This window comes from Temnothorax longispinosus, chromosome 3 (genome assembly GCF_030848805.1).
Source record: "Temnothorax longispinosus isolate EJ_2023e chromosome 3, Tlon_JGU_v1, whole genome shotgun sequence".
Taxonomy (NCBI): Eukaryota; Metazoa; Arthropoda; class Insecta; order Hymenoptera; family Formicidae; genus Temnothorax; species Temnothorax longispinosus.
Genome location: NC_092360.1, coordinates 12,979,683 through 13,000,602, shown reverse-complemented (window position 1 = coordinate 13,000,602; position 20,920 = coordinate 12,979,683). Strand labels below are relative to the sequence as shown.

The 20,920-nt window shown below is 39.5% G+C and overlaps 1 protein-coding gene across 5 annotated transcripts in view; it reads left to right on the top strand.

Moving 5' to 3' along the window:
- Nucleotides 1–20,920, top strand: part of Milt (trafficking kinesin-binding protein milt) — a 42,979-nt gene that overhangs the window by 13,393 nt on the left and 8,666 nt on the right. The window contains exons 1-2 of one of the 5 annotated variants that reach the window (XM_071773135.1): nt 3,588–3,776; nt 8,741–9,731. The exons of 3 other annotated variants lie outside the window; for them this stretch is intronic. In XM_071773135.1, coding sequence (XP_071629236.1) covers nt 9,251–9,731 — 481 coding nt within the window. In that variant the 5' untranslated portion in view covers nt 3,588–3,776; nt 8,741–9,250. Of the gene's footprint in view, nt 1–3,587; nt 3,777–8,740; nt 9,732–17,888; nt 18,150–20,920 lie in introns of those variants that run through there. One more of the 5 variants, XM_071773140.1, reaches the window with a different exon arrangement.

Genomic DNA, 20,920 nt, shown 5'->3' with positions numbered 1-20,920 from the left:
TCTAATCTTCGTTGAATGATTAAAATTTCTTGTATTCCTCTTATCTCCCTCTCTTATTCCTACATTGGATTTAGTTATGTTATTGCCGGAGGCTGCTCCGTTTGTCCATTTGCACAACTAATCACCGTTTTCCGTGCTATTGCGTCCGAGAAGTAATAATGAGAATCCTCTCACAGTCGCGCGCGGCGCGGGTGGGACGCGCCCGAGATCGCATTGTTGTTGTCCGTAACGCATATGATGCATCCTCTAACCGTTCTACTTTTCTCGTTTTTATTTTGCATACACCTTGTCTTTTCACCTTTTCCTTGAACCGTGCAAAACGGTGAAATTTCACCGAACCAGAAAGGATGATACAAAGTTCCTTTTTTTTCGGTTCTCACGACGATTCTTGTTTTCTGACGTCGCTCGTGATTTCTCCATTCAACCTTTCGTCGCACCCGACGTAGAAAGTATTCGCAAGTTTGTCGTTTAATTGCGCTATTCAGCCCGTCCCTGTTATCCTGTTGTCTCTCCGACCGATTCGAGACGCCGCTTTTCTCATCGGTTGAAGAAACAAGGAAATCAAACGAACTTCACGATATCGCGGCAACGAAGATAGAAAACGTTTGCTACGGTTAATGATTTTACTCGATCATTTGTTCCTTAACCGTGAAAATATTTCACGGCTTTTTATATAGCATTTTTTCAGTAGTAGGGAAAAATCAATTTCGAGTTTTTTAATTATGGATCTTTATTAGATCGTATGAAAGACGACATCGTGGCATCTTGTATAATATCGAGTATTGGCATCTGTAATATATTGAACTATTTAATAGAAATATAGTTTCTCTCGCTTCGGCTTCTAATTACTTCTAACATAAAAGAGAAATGTGTATTTTATTCACAGGTTGTTATACGATTGTCATATAACTTGAAATAAATTGTTGTATTTACACATATTCACTAACAATAAGTATCAGTTTTGTTAATTATAATATGCAAAATTATTACAAAAAATCTAAAAATTCTACAAATTGTTTATATAAATATATCGCAATACTTATTTAGGAAAATTTTACATGAAATACTTAGATATAAAATAAAGCAGTATTATTCTACAGTTTTTAAATATAAATAATATAATAAATAGAAATCTCGTGAGTAAGAACTGCGGATGCCATTTCGCACCTTAAGAATCGCAGTTATCTGTTAAGTCATCGTGCAAAGAGCATTGCTTTCTCAAGGAATATCTTCCAGATACTCTCGCGGCATATCCTGAAAATGTCGGACGCCCCACCTGCGCTTCATATTCACTTTACCCTCGACGATCGGACAATTTGACAAAGCTATTCGCATTCCTTCCAGTCACGATTATCTGGCCACGAAATATCAAAGGATTATCGCCTATCACGAAACATAAATCAATTCTGACACCAATGTTTTGCATAACAATTACTTTACACGGTTGAAATTAACAACCGCGCATTACGACACTATTACTTTTTAGTGCTAAGAAAATATCGGTTAAAATATCTCTAAATTAATACATGTAAAAAATAATTAATACATGTTTTTAAAGTAGATGTACTGGAGGATGCTGCGATTATTAGAATAGAATATGTAAATATGTGTGCATGCATAAAAAATAATCAATATTTATATATTACATATATATGTATTACATAAATAAATAAATATATACATATATATAGTTATTATATATAACGTTTTGAAAATAAATATTGAGAATTTCGAGGGTGTTGTGACCAAGTCGTTTATGGTCAAAGACCATATATGCCGCGAAATAATCATTGCAACGACACGACAGCCTTGATCTAATTCTTCTCACGTCACGTCAGGTCGCGTCAGGTCGCCGTTTTCCCTGCATTGCGCAGAACATTTGCTCGTATTTTTAAATACATATACATTCCGAGAGATTTTCGGGATATGGTCTTTCTGATCGATTTTAACAATGTTACGATTTAAAAAAAATCAAAACTTTTCGAATGCTTTTCAGAATTTTCTACTGCCAATTTGTGGTTCTATATCTTTAATTTTATCAATAATTATGTATCTAACTCTGTAGATTCTATATTTCTCTATAAACTTTCGATTTTTTTAAATATTGAACGTTTGTTCAGTATTTACGGGATCATGATGCCTTAACACGTGAACTTAAGTGCTTATCAGATCACATATGCTCTGATATATACGTAAATTCATATATTAAAAGCATCAATAACTCCGTGTGCACATTGATTCCACATATCCACATGGAAATTGGAAATCATGTAGAAAATCCTGTATCATTTATTAACTCGTTGCGGTCCAAGCCATTTCTCGCAAATGAGCGAAGATCAAGTATTTTATCCCCAATTTCATCTGATGAGCCCACATATCCAGGTGGAAATCCTACAGAAAACCCTATATTATTTATTAATCATCGTTGCGGTCCAAGCCATTTCTCGCAAATGAGCGAAGATCAAGTATTTTATCCCCAATTTCATCTGATGAGCCCACATATCCAGGTGGAAATCCTACAGAAAACCCTATATTATTTATTAATCATCGTTGCGGTCCAAGCCATTTCTCGCAAATGAGCGAAGATCAAGTATTTCATCTCCAATTTCATTTAATCGACTAATCTAACATGGATAATAAAAATTGGGGGGGGGGGGGTTATGGAAACCCCAAAAATACAACTAACCGATTATAATCGCGTACAGATTTAAATATTTGAAAAATTTAGGGCTCTCTTATACAAAATAGCATAGCTGTATATGCATAGCATAAGCCTAGGATGTCTGATTCTTGAATTTATTCGCAAAAGAAACGTAAACATAAAAACGTGCGCAAATTTTGCTTTTACAGAAAAGTTGCAAGCATGGCTTTTAGCCAATCAACTTGTAGATTTATCATAAAAACAGAATTTGCGTACACGTTTATCTTGCGAACGAATTCAAGAATCAAATCTTTGGACCAATGAGCATCTAGCACAAGGCCTGTTCATTTAGCTGAACTTCTTGCACAGTTCATCTTTTCTCTTTTTCTCTCTTCAATGTGTTGAGAAAAAGAGGAAAGCTGAACCGTGCAAGAAGTTCATCTAAAACGAACAGGCCTATAAAGTCTAGTCATTTCAGCTAGATGCTGGATTGGTCCAGACGGTCTTATGCTATGCCATTTTGTGTAAAAAGGCTCTTATGCAATAGGCCACCGCAACACATCTGTCGAGTTGAACCCATCATAGAACCGCAAAGTATTAATTTCATATTTCTATCGAACATCATCGAAGCGCGCAACGCGCAACGCGCGTCCCGAGCGTGACGTCCGCATCTTATCGCTCAGCTTATCGAGGATTGTCGCATCGAGCGACCAACGAGGAGAGCGACTTCCTCGTTATCGAGCTTCCCTCGCTCGCTCGTTACCTCCCCGGCGCAGCGCGTTCAACGCACTCGCGCGAGCAGAAGCGGTCCGGCCATCCTGCCAATCACGTGGCACGTTGACGCGGCCAACTTCAAAACGAGCGTTCGCCGGTCGGTCGACCGCCTCGCGCGGCTCGCGGCTCGCGCCACGCTGCGCGCAGCTCAGTTCGGACAGTTCAGTCAGTCACGCTCCTGCAGCCGTAACGTTCGTGTCATTCCGCGTCGCGTTATCCGCCGCGCGCTCGTCACCCGCTCGCGCCACGCGTCACGCCCGCTATCGCGAGGTTTAAAGCGCGCGGCGGTCGTGAATCTCTGTGCGCGCGTGAAGACGTTCGACGCGCGATTCCGACGAGTGCCGCTTTTTTTCGGTCCACGGTACGTACGTATACGTCGAGCATGCGCCAGGACCGAGCTGCTGGGCAGTCGCCGCCCGTGTCCGAATTCTGCGAGATTTTTTCTCGGCGGTGGATAGAACGTACCTAGCTCCTTCGCGTACAATGAGTCGCGTCTCGGTAACCTTTGCTCCGCACTCGTATCGTTGACGTCGCGACTAAGATATCCCGGGGGGAACGACAGTCGGATTCCCCGGGTCGGAGCAAAGCTCGATCAGCTACCCGGCACGCCTAGGTTAGGTCGCTGCGGAAGCAGCAGGAAGTTGGTCGCGACCGGATCGAACCCGCGCTCTTCTCTCCTCTCCCACGTCGCAGCCCGTATGTGTTTTGAAACGAATTATCGCTCTCTCGGTGCTCGCGATAATCGACAGCGCGAGGCAAAAAAATTGTCGCCAAGTGCCGATGAGCCTCGTCAGCCTCGTCAGCCTCGTCTGCCGTGGTGATCGTGCGCGTGAGAAGAGAGAAACGAGTAACGCGTGCGAGTAACTAATAGTCTGTTTTTCCATAAGATTCTCTAAATTTTTGCAGATTCTATTCGTAGTATAATTTACGAGGTTTTATTCCTGACAGAACTGACTATGAATTTATCATCAGACTTTCATGCGCTTTTCAAATCGTCACTTTGCGCGATACGTTTTTTTAAACGATGATCGTATATCGGGTATCACAGTTATCGAAAATAATCGATAGACAGTTTTACGTAGAAAGCTATTCTCTTATTTTTATGAATTAAAAAAAAAAATTTTTTTTTATTTAAATGAAATCTAAATCTTATCTATTTCTGCATGCGTTACAATCTGCTAGGGACGAGTCACTGATTGCAGGATAACGACCTTTGCGGTCGACTCTGAAAATAGGGAAAAGACGACGCGAAGCGGGGAAAAAGCCGACGCTTTCCCACTTGGACGCTGCGCGGATGCAGTTCTCCATGAAGTAAGGTCCTATTTCTGTCGCGTCTTTCCCGCGTGGCCTTGAAAGTCTCGGGGGATGACCTAACCCTCTGTACAACTCGTTCCTTCCGAGGGAACTGCGCCGGATTCGTTGCGCGGAGACTCGCCGGCTCGGAAACGTAATTTTCGATTATTTTTTTTTTACTTTTCCTCGACGGTGGCGGTTATTAATAGAACGCGATTGATCCACTCGCGCAAAGCAGCCGTTAGATGTTAGATAGCATTCTCGCACCAGCGATCACGGCGAAAAATTAAGCATTCTTATACCGTTACGCAAGAAATTAGTTTTTTTTTCTCTCCCTACTTCTTGCCGGTCGCAATGCGTAATTAACGTTGCACATGCATTAATTCGCGATTAACGTCGATATCGTTCATGTTCGATGCCGCGAACGGGCGAACCAGTCGAGTGCCTCCAATCCCGATCAATTTTTAATTTTTCCGATTTAATCTGAATCCAAATACTATTGAATATAGCGCTCGCGTTTAAATAGAAATTTATTTGACGCGTTCATGTAAAGATCGATGTCGCTAAATATTTTCATATCTCCGTTTTGTACTTATTTACTTTTAATTTCGACTGTCAATCTGCGGACGTGAACGTGTTCTGAAAATTGTATTAAGGTCGAAACGATCGCGTTGTTTGAGAAACGTAAAATAAATTGATTGAAAGGACCTTAACGCGAGTCGAATATAATTTTCTTCAAGACGCAATGTTAAATCAATCGAAGTGTTCCATATTTACTTTCAGACTTTAATTTAGATTGACAATTCGCGCGGACGTAAATGTTTTAAAAATTGTGTTAAGATTGAAACGATCATGTTATTTGATAAACGAAAGATAAATCAAAAGCAGCGAAATCAATTGCGTTCTATTGATAAACGTAAGATAAATAAAAACATAAGATATATCGAAAAAGCCTTAACGTAAGTCGAACATATTTTCCTTCGCGATACGATGTTAAATAAATCGAAATAACGCGCTAGTTGATTGCGCTAACATACGTCAGCCGAAGAAGCTGTGTATTTACACTTCCTTTATCACCGTTGTTACATGTACAGGAAAAGCGGTATTGCGTATTACTACAAATCATTGAATCTCAAGAAAGAGTACTTGTACCAGAAGTACCTGTTATCTCTCAAATTATAATTTTATACATAAATGTTTATTAGAATTTATTCTACCCCTTTACATTTATTTGACGTCAAATTCTTTCAAGTGTTTTATTAATCAGTCCTATTTTGAGTTGGACTCGATATAATACTTTGCGATAGTCTTTTGTAGTTCTCGAATCAGTGCACGATTATAATCAGCAAATTTTATTTTTCTCGGGTCCCCATAAATCCTTCAAGTTATAAAAATTGCATGATTCATATTTGATCCACCAGATTAGATTAAATTGAAGACGAAATATTTGCGCTCATTTGTGAAAAATAATTGTGATTTGCAAAGAGTCGATACGCAGTTACGTAAACTTAGTTATTCTTTTTATCGTAACCGATAAAATTGCGATACACTTTTTCCTCTATCGGAAAGTTGAGCGATGTATCGGGAAATACCCTGCTGTTTAACTTTTACTTGGCGCATGTCGTTATATGTATACATGTATACATTATTCACGAGAAATTTTTTCGCGAGATATTATCCCGCTCTTATCATTGTTTATTTGGTTCATTTTCGAGCACGAGAAATCATTATCGACAATTCAATCGCTCAATCGTGATCTGCACCTTCACGAAGATTCTGTGTGTATGATAAACGTATGCGTGACGCGATAAAAGTTCACCAGCTGTGCGTTCTTCTTTGTGCACGTCCCCACATGCATTATACCTTTTGTAATTATTCTTTCCGATGTTCTACTTTTTAATGCCCGTATAAACACTCGTTCAGTCTTTTGTCAGTTGGCATTAATTCTAGAATATTGTCGGACTACATCGTGTACAAAACTATCTTTAGAATGCTGTTGAACTATACCGTTGAACTATCGCTCAGACATACTTTGCTACGTGGAGAATACATTTTCTCCGTGCATGCAGAATATCCTATCCGTATTTAAGTTCCTATCGAACTGAACGACCGCCAATTTCGTCCTCCGCATTTTTTAACTTACGCGCAAATCGTGGCTCGGACAATTATTGCGCAATGAGACGCGACGATAACGGTTAGCGTTAATATTAATATAGCGTTTCGTTTGCGATATAATCGACCGGTTCGTCTACGGGCGATCGCATTGTAATGCGCGGAGCTTATATCCGACGAAGTTTGACCTGGCGATGGCAACGACTTCTTCACGACTTACTTTTACTTTAATCACGGTATACACGTCGAGCTTGTTCCCGATGTAACTTCGATCGGTTGCTGGCCATCCGCCTCGAAACCGGACTCGCTTCATCCTCCTTTCGTGCTTCCTTCGCGGTATCCCTGAATTCGTGCATCGCTAGTGAAATCGTTTCGGAAACGAATTCATCGAAAACGGAATCGCGCGTGTCCGCCTTCGAGCGGCGAAAGCGCCGAGACGAGACGATTTCGTCGATTTAGGGCGATCGATCTCCCAGGCCGAAATTATTGCGAAAGGAGATCGTCCGATATCGTTCATTACCAAGTACGCTCAGTCGAATATAATGCTTATATTTCTCTTTGCGATTGTAATTTTCATGTACATCCGTTCCGCCGCTAATGCCCGGAACCTCTTTACTTTCACGAATATTAACGAGATCTTTCCAATCGCGGATTATTTTCATTGTTGCTTCATACAATTATTCGATACTTTCAGAAAAACAAGTAAGTTATCTCGATCTCCAACTTTAATGTTATGGAAGGAGCTACTCAGTCCGATATTTATTCGAATGGATCGAAGATTCCATTTAATAGTCTGAAATAATTTAAATCTAATGAGAAAGAGAATGGAGAATACTTTGCTTAACGTGTGGCTCGTATACTTCGAACGTATCGGAACAATCGATTGTTAGAGAAGTTTCTCGAAGCGTGTCAGGCTGAGTTGAACGACTACTTTCCGGCATGCGTGAACCTTGATGCATTCCGTACGACTTTCAATCAGTGACTCCAAGATAAACTCCGATTACCTACAGCGCGATGCTCCGTTTCGATAAACTCGGCTTTGCTTCGTTCCACGTTCGCCACAGCGCCGAGAGAACCTTTCTTCCTCACCTACTTGCTTCGGTAGACGATATCGTTACAGTAACGCTGCAGACTATAGCGCTCGCGTGCGTAACGCGACCGGCAATGTATTATTTAATAAATGAAATTCGATTTCGCCGTATATAAATTGCATTACGGACGTTTCTAAATCACGAACGGATGCCTTCGCTGCCGCATCTTTTGGGGAGAGGGGGCTTTCGCGAATTAGGATGCTATTTGTTTCCTCTCGACCAACTTCCAAGTGACCATATCGGACTTGTAAATAACGATTAGCTGCTCGTATTGCTTATCAAGCAAATTTCTAATCCGTTTTAATTAATCCCATTAATCGACCGAGCATTCAGCCTAATCGCATTATAATCCCGCGTATCTCGAACATTAAATATGTGTAAATTTTACGAAGAAATATTATCTTACTAATTATGAGACGAAAGATTATACAATAAAGATCTCCACGTTTGCTACATTGTTGCAAGAACGTATATACTTTAGCAATAAAATTTACATATTTTCTAAATTTTCATATTTTAACAATATTTATCTATCTTAACTTCTACATGTCTAAAAGGAGAGCTGTTAAATTTTTATTATATTACGCTTTCTTTTTAGAAAGCATAATTCCGTTTTTTTAAATACGCGTACGTTATCGTGGAACTTAGAATGTATATTCTTTTTAATTTTTGATAGTTCCCGGAAAGAGAAACGACTGACATTTATGCTGTAAATCATTGCATTTCCTGATTCGCGAGCGCGTACCGCCGGCGTCAACGATAAAAATGTAAAAAAGTGCAACGGTGTTTATTCGTTTAATAAGGAAAGTGCAATTTACGACGTTCGCAGGTTTTTTGTGGGCTCCGATAACTTGGATAAGCTCTTACGTGTCGTTGCGACATTAAAGTTGTTCTCTCGATTAATAAAAATAATCCACGCAGGACATTCGTGGGAACACGATAACAAGTATCAGACAGTAAACGGGAGTTCTTTAGAAAAATAAAAGATTTTATCGTCGAAGGAGTGCGTGCTAAATTATTAATTAATTGACGAATTAATTGTTCGAGAAAAAGGATCTGAACGTAAATGATAGTGTGAAATAAGAAACTTTTGATTCGGGAAACGAACTATATTACACAACGTGTATTAGCGATTACCAGTGGTATTCTGTGGACATAACGATATGTCGTGACGACATTGAAGACAACGATGGACTAACGGAGTGAAAAAAAGGATATCGAGGTAGCGAGGTCGAGAGACGCAATCGAGAAAACTTCCATTTGGTACAAAAGCTTGCTGTTCGAAGGAGCTTGCAGTCTCCAAACTCTCGCTCGTGGGCAGGGTCATGTTAAGCAGGTCATGAACAGCTCGACTCCTCTCCGCGCGAACAGCGACGCATCCCCGAGTCCTCTGCATTCGCCTATTTACCAGCGAGATGGGGCTATCCCGTCGACCTCGGGCGGGAGACGCGTCGATTCCACCCACAGCTTCGAGACCTTCGGTAATCTCGCGTTAGACGTTTCGTACGCCGGTCTTGGGAACGATCTTCTCGACTCCGGTAGCAAACGAACGATAGGGAACTCTCCGTTGCGAGAGGATACATCCGCTCTGCCGCAATTATGGGAGGACATGGGGGTGGTCGAGTACCTCGAGAGGAAACTCGGCCCGCCCGACGAGAGCACGGCGGAAGAACGCGTCGCGTCGCTTCGGGAGGTCCTCGCCGAGAGGACCGACATCCACGAAGGCGACGGTAATCTCTCGGACTTCCTCTTCCACGTAGCGCGAACCAAGCACGGCAAGATCTACATAAGGGTTATCCAGATTCACCTATTGAATAGAGGTAAACGCAAATTCAGATTGTGCCAATTCATCGATTACGTTTTTAATATACTCGTTGTACGTCACATAATCTTTTATTGAGAACTTCTAGCGTATTCGAATCTCTGAACTTAGATATTTAAAAAAAAAACAAGGATTTATTTCCAGAAAAGCGTTCTCATTCCTGTCAAGGATGCGGTGTAGCGTCCTTGCTCACGAAAGGATATCAATAAAATCTATTTGGCGCAAGATGCTACTGCGTCTCTTGATATATGCGTGTGTGTATATGTATATTTGTGTATTTACATATACACATACGCAGCAATCTGTTCTGTCGCTATATCGGTTTATATAATCAGATTTATAAGGCAGTATCTAAAGGAAAGCATTCGCTATCAACATGATAACTGATTCAGTATTTTGTGACTCAAATATAAAACTAACAGATATAGAGATAAAAATATAATCGAGAATATAATATTGTACCGTATTATCTCAGACTATATTTTAATATAAGGAGATTAAATACTAATTAAGTAAATATAAATATAAATCAATCATTTATGTTAAATGCTGTATTAAAGTTGCTTATATTAAGAAACGAAAACTCTGTAAGGAAAATTATTTTGAGACACCTGGTGCACATAAAAAGCGTCCCGTATCGCATGTGTGCGGCGAAGTTGATGATGTTTTTCCACTATTTCTCTGACTTGATCATTGTTTCCCTGCATGACGACTCGCTTGATAACTCGCACGTAGTTTCGACGATCTTGCACATTCGTGATATTCTCAAGTCCACCCGGTATACCGAAGATAACGCAAATGGCGAAACAAGACGATGAGAGTGGTCGTAGAATGTCAATCCTGAAAACCACGGACTCACCGCGGATTTCCAATTAACGAAATTCGACGATTCACGGAGGAAGAGCTTGCAATTGGAGCGACAGCAGAAGCAGTTGCTCCACTTGACCTCTTCCACGGAAAAGAGGTGATTTTCTCGTACGATGTAAAACAGAATTAAGAAAAAAAAAGAACTGAATTTTTATGATTGAAATAAGACGTGATAATCGCGTCTTATCTAGACATTTTAATTCCGCCAATCGTTATCTTTTTCACCGATTCATATTTTTTTCAAAAATTATTTCAAAAATTATTTATGCCACACTTGATCTATCATAAAATTGTTATAGCTATCATAAGAGTCCATAATTTATCAAAGTAACGACAAGAAACATTCTTTGAATAGAATTATCTTTATTAATCCCGCAATTATAAATGTTACATTTATTTCTATTTGCTACAATATATTTAACAAAATATACCGTCGAGTATTACGCGATTATTGTTTCATCCTTGATCTTGGCAGCGCGGCGTGAAGGTAAACATCGGAGAATGTAATTCATTAATCAATCCCTGAATCGCGCGGTATAACACTCACGCCACGTGCGAGGTGGGGCTTTACGCATCTTGGATCACGTGGATCTTCTGGCACAATAACAGACGAACGATGTAGACTTTATAATCCAAAATATGTCGATAATCGCAAGGATGTTGCGTGAGTATATAATACGTCATTTCTACAAGGCGAGATGCCCGAGGTGTCGGGAGAACTGCTGGTGGTGTTGCCACGAGAAAAAGCGGCCGATTATTATTGCAAGACTCTGGAGAAGATCGAGCACAGGCAAGAATGAATCGGCGGGATATTGTCGAGAGTCGCGATTGCACGGCGCGTGATCGAGATGCCTGCTAAGGATAACGGTGTCCTCTCTATGGTAAATAGCTGAAGGATATCGCAGGATATCGTTCATTGAGGATGAAAGGCCGAGAAGGAGACCTCACGTGATTACGGTCGGGCAATTTTAACGGCAATTTTATGCGACGCACGCTAAAGTTTACAGAGTTAGATGTTTTCTGAAGTTATGTGACATATACAATATAGTAACAGATTAACTCTAAAACACGTTTCGTAGATTGACAAATTGATCCTAAAAGCATTATTAGCACTTTTGACACACCTTTTTCTCTTGCAAAATTTTAACATAGATATATCTAGAACATAAGTTAAGATAAATTGAATTTTGTAAATTTTAATTTAAAGGACTATGAACATGCGAAAATAATCTTCATATTTATTCACGACAATGGAAACTGACGACAATTTGGCGGAAGATATACTTATTTCATTCGCGAAAATTGAGTTTACAGAAATTGGCTTAAATCGTTGCATATTAGCGCGTATTATGCAATTATTTCAATTAAGTCGCGCGGCTTACGTCAATTAAGGCGCGGTGAAATCGCGACCGCTCGCATCAACGACGTTTTATATCGCACCTAATAGAGAGCTAACAAAAGTTTACAGTTAACAAAGCATTATCATACCTCCACGCTTCACCTTTCCGGTTCCCTGGTCATGGGAAATCCGTGAACTCGTATCGTACATTTATGCCCATCTATCTTTTCATCTCTTCCCACAATTAATTTCTTACATGGCAGTTTGCACGCGAATCGTGTAGTGCGAGTTCCTTGACACCTGTCGCTTGGCATCTTAATTGCAGCGTGTGTGTGATCTTGCATAGCCGAGAAGTTGATATATTTACCTTCTATTCTTATTGCCGCTGAAATACCTATCTCTTTAAAACGGTTTCACCTAATTTAAGAGACCTCTAACAATTATAATTATACGTCTTAAACAAAAACATAAAAGTGTGATCTTAAGCATCAGAAAGTTGATTTTAGCGCGAAGACGCGTTAATGCGGAATAACACTTATAAATATTTTCCCTTCGATTTTGCCACAAGTAATTTTAGCGTAAAAAGTCTCGGTACAAGTCTTGTAGATTAAGTTGTTGATATATTACTTTTTTCGCGATTTTCATAATTTCCCAGGCCTATCGCAACGTCGTTTATACTCATTAATATCAGGTAATCTTCCTCCTTTCATTTGCTACCTCAGAAAGTTCAAATTCTCATGGAAACAGCAGTTAGACCAGTGTAAAGAGAAAAAAAATATCAATCTTCCCGCACGGCGAGGAGAGTCGTTTTCTCCCTGGAAAGTCGTTTGACGACGAAGTTAATACGAAAAAAAAACACGTGTCCGCGTGGCATTTCCATCTTATCCGCGATACACGTAAGCGAGTCTTATCCCGTACGATCGCCTGAAACTGCACCCCGAAATACGACCTCGCGGCGATCTCGAATTGTCAATGTCAGCGTACCCCGAAAGAAATGTAATGCCCCGCGTGCAAAAATATTCGACACGGTCGAGCGACCGATTGGATTTGCGCGAATTCCAAGGAGAGCCGGCGTCGGCACCGTGAAAATGTGAATTTCCACGGTGCGTTATCCCGTAGGTGCCGCGCGGGAGGCGTAACTTCCTTCGCGCCACTTCCAGGCGTCGTGCGTTCGACGCGCTCAGCTTCCGCGACAGGGGGGCAATTTCGCAAGATCCGCGGGGCACGATGTCGCGCACAATGGGTGACATGACGACATTACCGATTCTGATTGGTATACTTGTACACAGAAAAAAAATGTGCTTGATTTTAAAATATCTGCAATTTCATCGTGGAACTGTTGAAATGAGATTATATTGTTAAATGAAGAAAACTTGCTTAAATCATTTTATGTAGTTCAACCAAGAAAAAAAATTGAAATAAAAAGTTAAAATTCTTATAATTAGATTATAGATTGTTGCGTGTATACGAAACAATGAACAATTTATGAATTTTAATATATAAGTTTTTATTTGACATTTTTTTGTGTTTATTGGCTAATGTGCAACGTTATTTTTCTCGTTTTTCATAATTAGAGACCACAAAAGTGGCATACAGTATTGTTTCTCGAGAAACGTGTGGTGACGGCGGAAAAAATTTGGCTGAAGATATATATTTATAATTTATACCATTCTTTTATATTTGTTTTTGCGCCGCCAGCTCGATGACAGATATCTATTGTGTCCATCGTTCACGTCAATACAGCGAAACGACGATACAACAAATACCTTTATAAACTATATATCGAATTGGTTCGCTTATTCGTGGAAAGGGATCAGACCGTCGTGTTGCTTCGCGTCATTTCGTTCGTTTTTCAAGTGCATTGCAGCTTCTCTTTAATATCACTGGTCGCAACAACTCCACGTTTCTTCTCTTGTTACATCATCTGGCTCAAATCTACTTCAAATCTGTAATTCACACGTCAGTATTCAGAATAGTATTCGAAATAATATTCAGAATAGTATTCTGGTTTTATATTCGGTGTTATAGAGAAAAAATTGAATCAGAATATAAAGCCTGTATTACAATAATAATAACTCAATTGAGATACGAAAGATATGAAATATCACTGGTGAAAGCAATAATGCTGCTTTTGCAAGCCTAGACTTTTAAAACTGAACACTCTTTTAATATTATATTTCAATTTTGCACGCGTTCTTTTCTGGTATCCGTAGTCATATACATGTATAAGATCGTCTTACAATTAAGTTTATTTTTAGATACTCAGTAGTCAATGAAACGAGTCGTACGGCATCTAAAGATAAACTTAAGACTTAAATATAAAATCTGGCTATGAATACCGCCCTTTAGAGCGCCATTAGAATAACAGTCGTAAAATAATCGTACCGGCCAAATTGAAAAAGAAAAAAAGAACGGGAACCGCGAATTATATTTTTGCGCGAAGTGCGCGTTTATAAAACGAAGAGTGACGAGGCGAAGCTGTTAAACAGAAAACGGTCCGTGGTTGTTAATTAAGCTTGAAGCAATGCGCCAAGGTCGAGAGGGTGCACACCGAGGGGGTTGAAAGGGGCGGTTTCCTTTATAGTTGGCGGGGTTGCGCGCGTCCGGTCGTTCCGGTTCCGCAACGTTCGCCGCCCGTTCCTCGTTCCCCGTTCCCCGTTCCACGTTCCGTCCGCGGAACGGACGACGAACGGCCCTCAAGATGGCGCATCGATCCTTGTCGCGTGACGTCTGTCTCGTCAGCTGCGATCTGCGATATCTCGTGCGCGCACAAGTCGGGCGTGTAGCGTCGTGATATACAACGCCGTGAGATCCGTCGTCACGGGCGCTTGGGATTTTTCGGCGCCGAAATACGTTGGGAATACGGGGGAATCGGGGGGATGATGCGCGTCGCGACGCCGCCAAGTCACGCGTGCCAGCGCCAGGGTGAATCAGGGTGAATCCTGGAAACGTGACGTGACGTCACGCACGCTGCCGGCTTCGCCCTCTCGGCTCGCCCCGCCCCGCCTCGCCTCGCCTCGCCTCTGCGGCGGAATAACGCGTTGAATGGTAAATATCGCCACAACAGTAATTGCACGCACATGCCCGTCGGCATGAGTTAATTAACGATCACCGGACGGCGAATCGCGGACGGCAGCCGACACCGACATCGACGTGCCGAGGGTTTTGTCGCGCGTCGCGACCAAAGCTAGACGTTTCGTTGTGTCTCACTCTTTTCTCATCGCCGCCGCTCTGTCCCTTTCTTTCTTTAGCTTTAGCATCGCGAACGTTGTGACGTTCTCGCGTTGTCCAAACGCTCGGAATAATTTATCGTTCTTTCGATACTTTGTTGGATGTACATTTTACAAGGAATTTCCGTTTACTGAAAAATGCTAATCATGTAAACATTATTATTATTTATACATATAATTCTGTATCTGATTTTTAATACTATAATGTTTAATATCCAGTTTAATATTCTTGGATGTAATTGAATGATCATATTTGTTTAATTTGTTAACGAATATATTATATTATTCTTCGGTAGTTTATTTATTTTATTATATTACAATATTTATAATCGTTAAAAATTGTTGACGCCGTATTGCGTACTAATTACAATTGTGATCTAGCAGTTTTCATATATACTTAAGTCTAAAAATGACACTAATGCTCGTGGATTTGCGTAAGACCGATAAGACGACCTCGAATTAACGTCTCGTGATTACGTTAAACGCTCGGTTCGTCTTTCGCGCACAGAAACCATTCAAGGCCGCTGATCTCAGTAAATCCAAGTTCATTGATATATTAAGCACCTTTACTTCTTATTAACTTATTAATCTTCTTATTTTCGCTTTAATATAAGTATTTAGCATAACATTTGTTAATCTGCTTTGCTAAGTCGCTGAATAAAAATTAACACAATGTGATTAAGATTCTCATTACGCCTGGAAACATTTAACATTTATTTAACATAATAATAAGTGAAATTTTGACCGATAAATGATTTTCTAAATAGAGATATGCCAGATATATTTGCAGCTTAATATTATTTTTGTATGAGTTTATGTACTTTTTCCACTCAAACTGCGCGTCGATTATTTGCCGGTTAGTTAAATATAGTTTTTCGTTGGAACAATAAATTCAATATATTTAAATAGATAATCTCGCGCGCTGTTTGAATATTTATTTACAGTTTTCTAAATTCAATACTTCCATCAGTAATCCCTGAACATAAAAAATAATATATTTGAAAAATAGAAATAAATTTATTTGCTTTGAAAAAAAAGCTTTGATGCGTTTCGCTGTAAAATAAACGAAAACAATGCGATAAACAATGCACGCGAAAGCCGCGTATTCAAGTTGTGGCACTGCAAACTGCAGAAATGGGACACAAAACGACAAATGGCATTGATAACAAAAGCGCGGGTTTCATAATACCGATTATTTTGCAGTAGGCGATTTGCGGCTCGTGCCGCAAAAAGCAGGAAACTCGAAATGATATTGATTACGTAGTAATCATTAATGCTCTACGATGCTGGATCTTCTTTCTTGATCTTAAACGTGCTCACGCGACACAGTGAGGAAAATTACGTGACATACAAGGATACAAAATTACAAACGGACGTATAGGATAAAGATTGATGAATTCTGAAAAATATACACGAAATATTTTTCTTAAAACCACTGTCTTACGTCTTGTTTAATTCTTATTATGTATGATTTTTATATAATGCATTAAAGAACATTGTCGTGCAAAAAATAATTGTCTCTTGACTCATTGTCAGTTATATAATACCTGCGCAGTATTTTTTAAATACGGGGTTTTGTAGATTCTCGATTATCTGCCGTAGATACTTATGCACGGGACGAAGAAAATCAATAAATTACCTGCTCATCCTTCCCGTGAGGTGCTGTACGAGCGTAATGCAGTTACAGCTTGTTTTTATATAAGTTTTATGCAAGATGTTTTTAATAATTTTTTTAAAACAATTTAGTAATAAAAATTAATAATAAAACGACTGCTTCAAATAAAGGGCGGTATAAGATAAATAAAATGAAAATTAATGCTATCATTATTAAGCTGTTATATAACTTATATACAATTTGATTTATTATTTTAACTCGGCATATTTAATTACTCGGTTTATTTGTATAATAATTTCCTTGTTGAAACTCTTTTTGTGTGCCAATGGAAACAGAGCATTGAGAACTGTGTAAAACCTCACGAACTGGAACCATAATGAACCAATTTTTTGGGACATACTGATAAAGCAGCTTTGAAAAAAATGATGAACCTAATGAAATTAATGCGGTCATTGCACTATCCATTAGCGAAATGACAAAGTCAAAGAGATTAAAATCGTTATGCAAGAACAATATGAAAGGGAAAGCGTATACCTACACGGGAAATGATAACAAAAGACCGCTTTATCGATCATGATTAACAATCGGAGTACGGACAGATAGAGACGTTAATTCGAACTTCGTCACGCGGAAATGTTTCATTGTTGCGAAATTTGATTTGGTTATTAACCCTAATGCAAACAGAATAAAACTCTCTTTACTTTCATTTTTATAATAATTACGTTTTTTTTTTCGAATTCTGTTTTGTTATACAATACAATCATTTCATCATACGATCAACTAATTTATACATACATATATATATATATATATACTACTACACAAATTACTCGCAGTTTGGACATATACATGCATTAGATATAACAATCGGTTCCTTATCGCGCATTCGATCATTCTCTCCCTTTTTCTCTTATTCCCCACGCGAATCACCATACAATCGCGAAAGCGCGTCAGCATGAAAGACTATTTACGACAGCTCTTGGTGTCGGAACCGGTCCACGGACCCCGCGAATACCCTGGAGGAGAAAACCGCGGCTCGCGAAGAGAGGACGCCGACACCGGACGTCGTGGAGCCGGAGGAGACCGGCCACGACCACGACGATCCACAGGAGGATGATCCCTACGAGTACGACGACGACATCAGGCTGCCGCCGGCGACGTCCGGCGAGCACCGCGACGTCGATACCGACGACGATGACGAGTGCCTGTCTCTCTTCGAAGCGGCGAATTATCTCGTCTCAGGTTCCTCGGTGCCGACAACGAGAGTCAGCGCACCCTGCTGGGGATGCAAGGGCTGCGCCGTCGAGGGCTTGCCGTTGTTCCTCCTCGGCTCGCCGACAGGGGCATCCTGCACGTGCGCCTCCTGTCAGTAACCCCGTTTTGTTGGCCTGATCGTTGTGTTGTTTGCGTTCGCACTGCGTCAGGATTGTGAAATTAAATTGTCCTTTGCTACATCGATATTATGTATTATAAAAATGGTACTACGATGTTGAACAAAAACTCGGGCTAATTAACTTATGTAATGGGAATTAATCGGGGTTGTTTTATAGAATTGCCTTCTATGTTTACATTTATCCGTCGTTTTCTTGATTCCCATCGGTTTCTGCAGCTTTTTACGTGATTAAATTGAAGGGGAGGGCCGTGCAAATGTAATTAAATGCAAATATTTTTGCAGAAGCGCAGGCATATTAAACTCATGTCATATGTCTTAAAGTTGGTAGAAACCAATCGATTCTCTTTTTGTTTGTTAGCCGATTAGCAAAATTATGTAACCGTAGACTTTCTCTTGTCACTGTGGATGATATTTTGTATTCTGGTCAACTCTGATTGACGCGACATGATATACTTTCGTAAATCCAAGTCGCACAGAGCACGCAAATCTACGTTTTCCATCCACGATATTAATTCATAATATTTAACGAATCAATATTTTTCTGGCGCAGTGTGGACTTTTCTAAGTGGCATCCTTGTCGTCTGTCTCTTCGGCGTGTGTTTCACTACTTTTTCTTTTTTTTTTTACGTTTTAAACGTTCGTCTCATCATTCTCCGCTTTGGACTTCACTCGCCTGATCATTCGCTTTTGAAAATATTTTCGTCCAACGGGGACAGCTTGATTGAAACTATACACAGCTTAAATTCGAGCGATAGATGGTACAGTGCACGCACGTTAGATAAGGAATATTTTACACCGACAATAAATAATTACTTGTCTCGATAAAATTAGATAAGATAGATAAGATAACGAAGCTACGTGATGAGTCCATTTTTTATTATTGCACACTTTGTTTTTATATGCTTTTTTTATATAAGTTTTTGCAAATCCGCTTTGTGGAAATATCTTGATTTTTGCCGCTATGCACGTGCTATCGACTTGTTTGAAGATACGACTTTGTAAATTTTTTTTTAATTACAGTGTTATCACAAAAATATCGATAACAGTATTTAAAAAGAATATTATCAGTGCTTTGCAAAATTATTAAATTTTATATATATTTTTTTTATTAGTTTAATACCGTATTTTTTTCTGCAAAAGTATTGGGTAATAAATGCAAATTTCCGGAAAGAATCAATTTTCCTTTTATATGACGCGAATGAATTAACGCACACAGGACGTTATTTGCGTCTCTTCATGATTTTCCGGCAGGGAAGGTTTATCTGCATTCCAATCGTCCCAGGTCGACGAGTTTGCGTCGCCCTTTTATGAATATAAAAAAAAGAGTCAAGACCGGTTTTAAATCTCGTCCTGTGCGGAATAACTGGTATCATATGATATAAATTCAGGTTGTAATCCGATATTCGGTATATCTTTGATAAGTACATAAAATGTTTGTTATTATCTGCAAGAATTTTTGCACGATTAAAATAAGCGTATCTTAATCAAGATCAAGTGCGTCTTATTTTCAAATAATATTACCTTTGGGGAGTGGTCAATACATGTTGTTTGATTAATTAATCTCCTGCTCAGTATACGTAACGTAAATATAGTAAATTATCCAAGAAGTGTAGATTGTACGAGGAATGTGTCGATTAAAGAATAATTTAATTTACGATAAATACACAGTATCTTACAGCGAAACACGGTAAAATTATGCAACAGAGAAAATATATTTATAATTATTAAAATATGTTAGTTAAAATATATTGAATTATACAAAGTGTCTGTATAACTTATTTTTTTTTGGAAAATGAAGCGTATAAAAGGGTTTATTCTACAATGACTTTCTATCAGTTCACAGTCTAGTTTTGGGACACGCTCTGTATTTTCGATTTAAATTGAACGAAATAATGGTTGCGTTCAACCGTATCTCTCGTGAAGGATACAATACCGTAGCCTTCCGATAGAGCGATATTTTAACTGCACGGTCCGTGGTTTTTAATCGCACTGTTTCACATAAAGCGAATTATAAAAGATGTCGAAAACGCGCTGCGAACTGTATTTTATCTTACGATAAAAATATTACGAGGTCGCAAACGCGATTTCATAAATTTTCTCGATCTCACCTCCTTACGGAACTGGTTCGCTATCAAAGGAGTACATGCGAAGGAAACACCTAAGAAGAAAAGTCAAAGCTCAAGTAAAAAATTAAAGTGTGTGTTCCAAATCGTACAGTCTATATGCAAAAAGAAAAATAAATTAAGATTTTACTTGAAAAAATATTCTGTGATAAAAAATTTTCCCTCGAATATCTCGTGCGAGATTACCAAGTTAACGTTGAAGCTCTTAAATTTTTGGTGCACTTAAAAAATTCCAAACAGAGGTTTTCATTTTATATGTTCTCACATAAACAGAGAGAACTACGACATCGATACCCCCGGTGTCGATTTAGTTCCTTTCAGCATCGTGCTTTGATCGGCAGGGAAATCTTTCGCCTCGCGTGTCGAGGAATCCGCAGCACTTTCTGCAAATTCGCTCATCGATCATCGCGGTCAATTGGCCGTGAAGGTGTCTGTTAACGTAATTCGCTCATGAAGACAGTAGACACTGCGTCGTCGTCGTGAGGACGACGACGATGAGTCCATTCGGGATGCAGTGGTGGGCATCGAAGCGCCTCTCGTTGGAATTGAAAGTGGCCCATTACGTTTAGTCTCGCTTCTTCAGTATTATTACGGTATAAACAGGCGTCCCTTTTCAATAG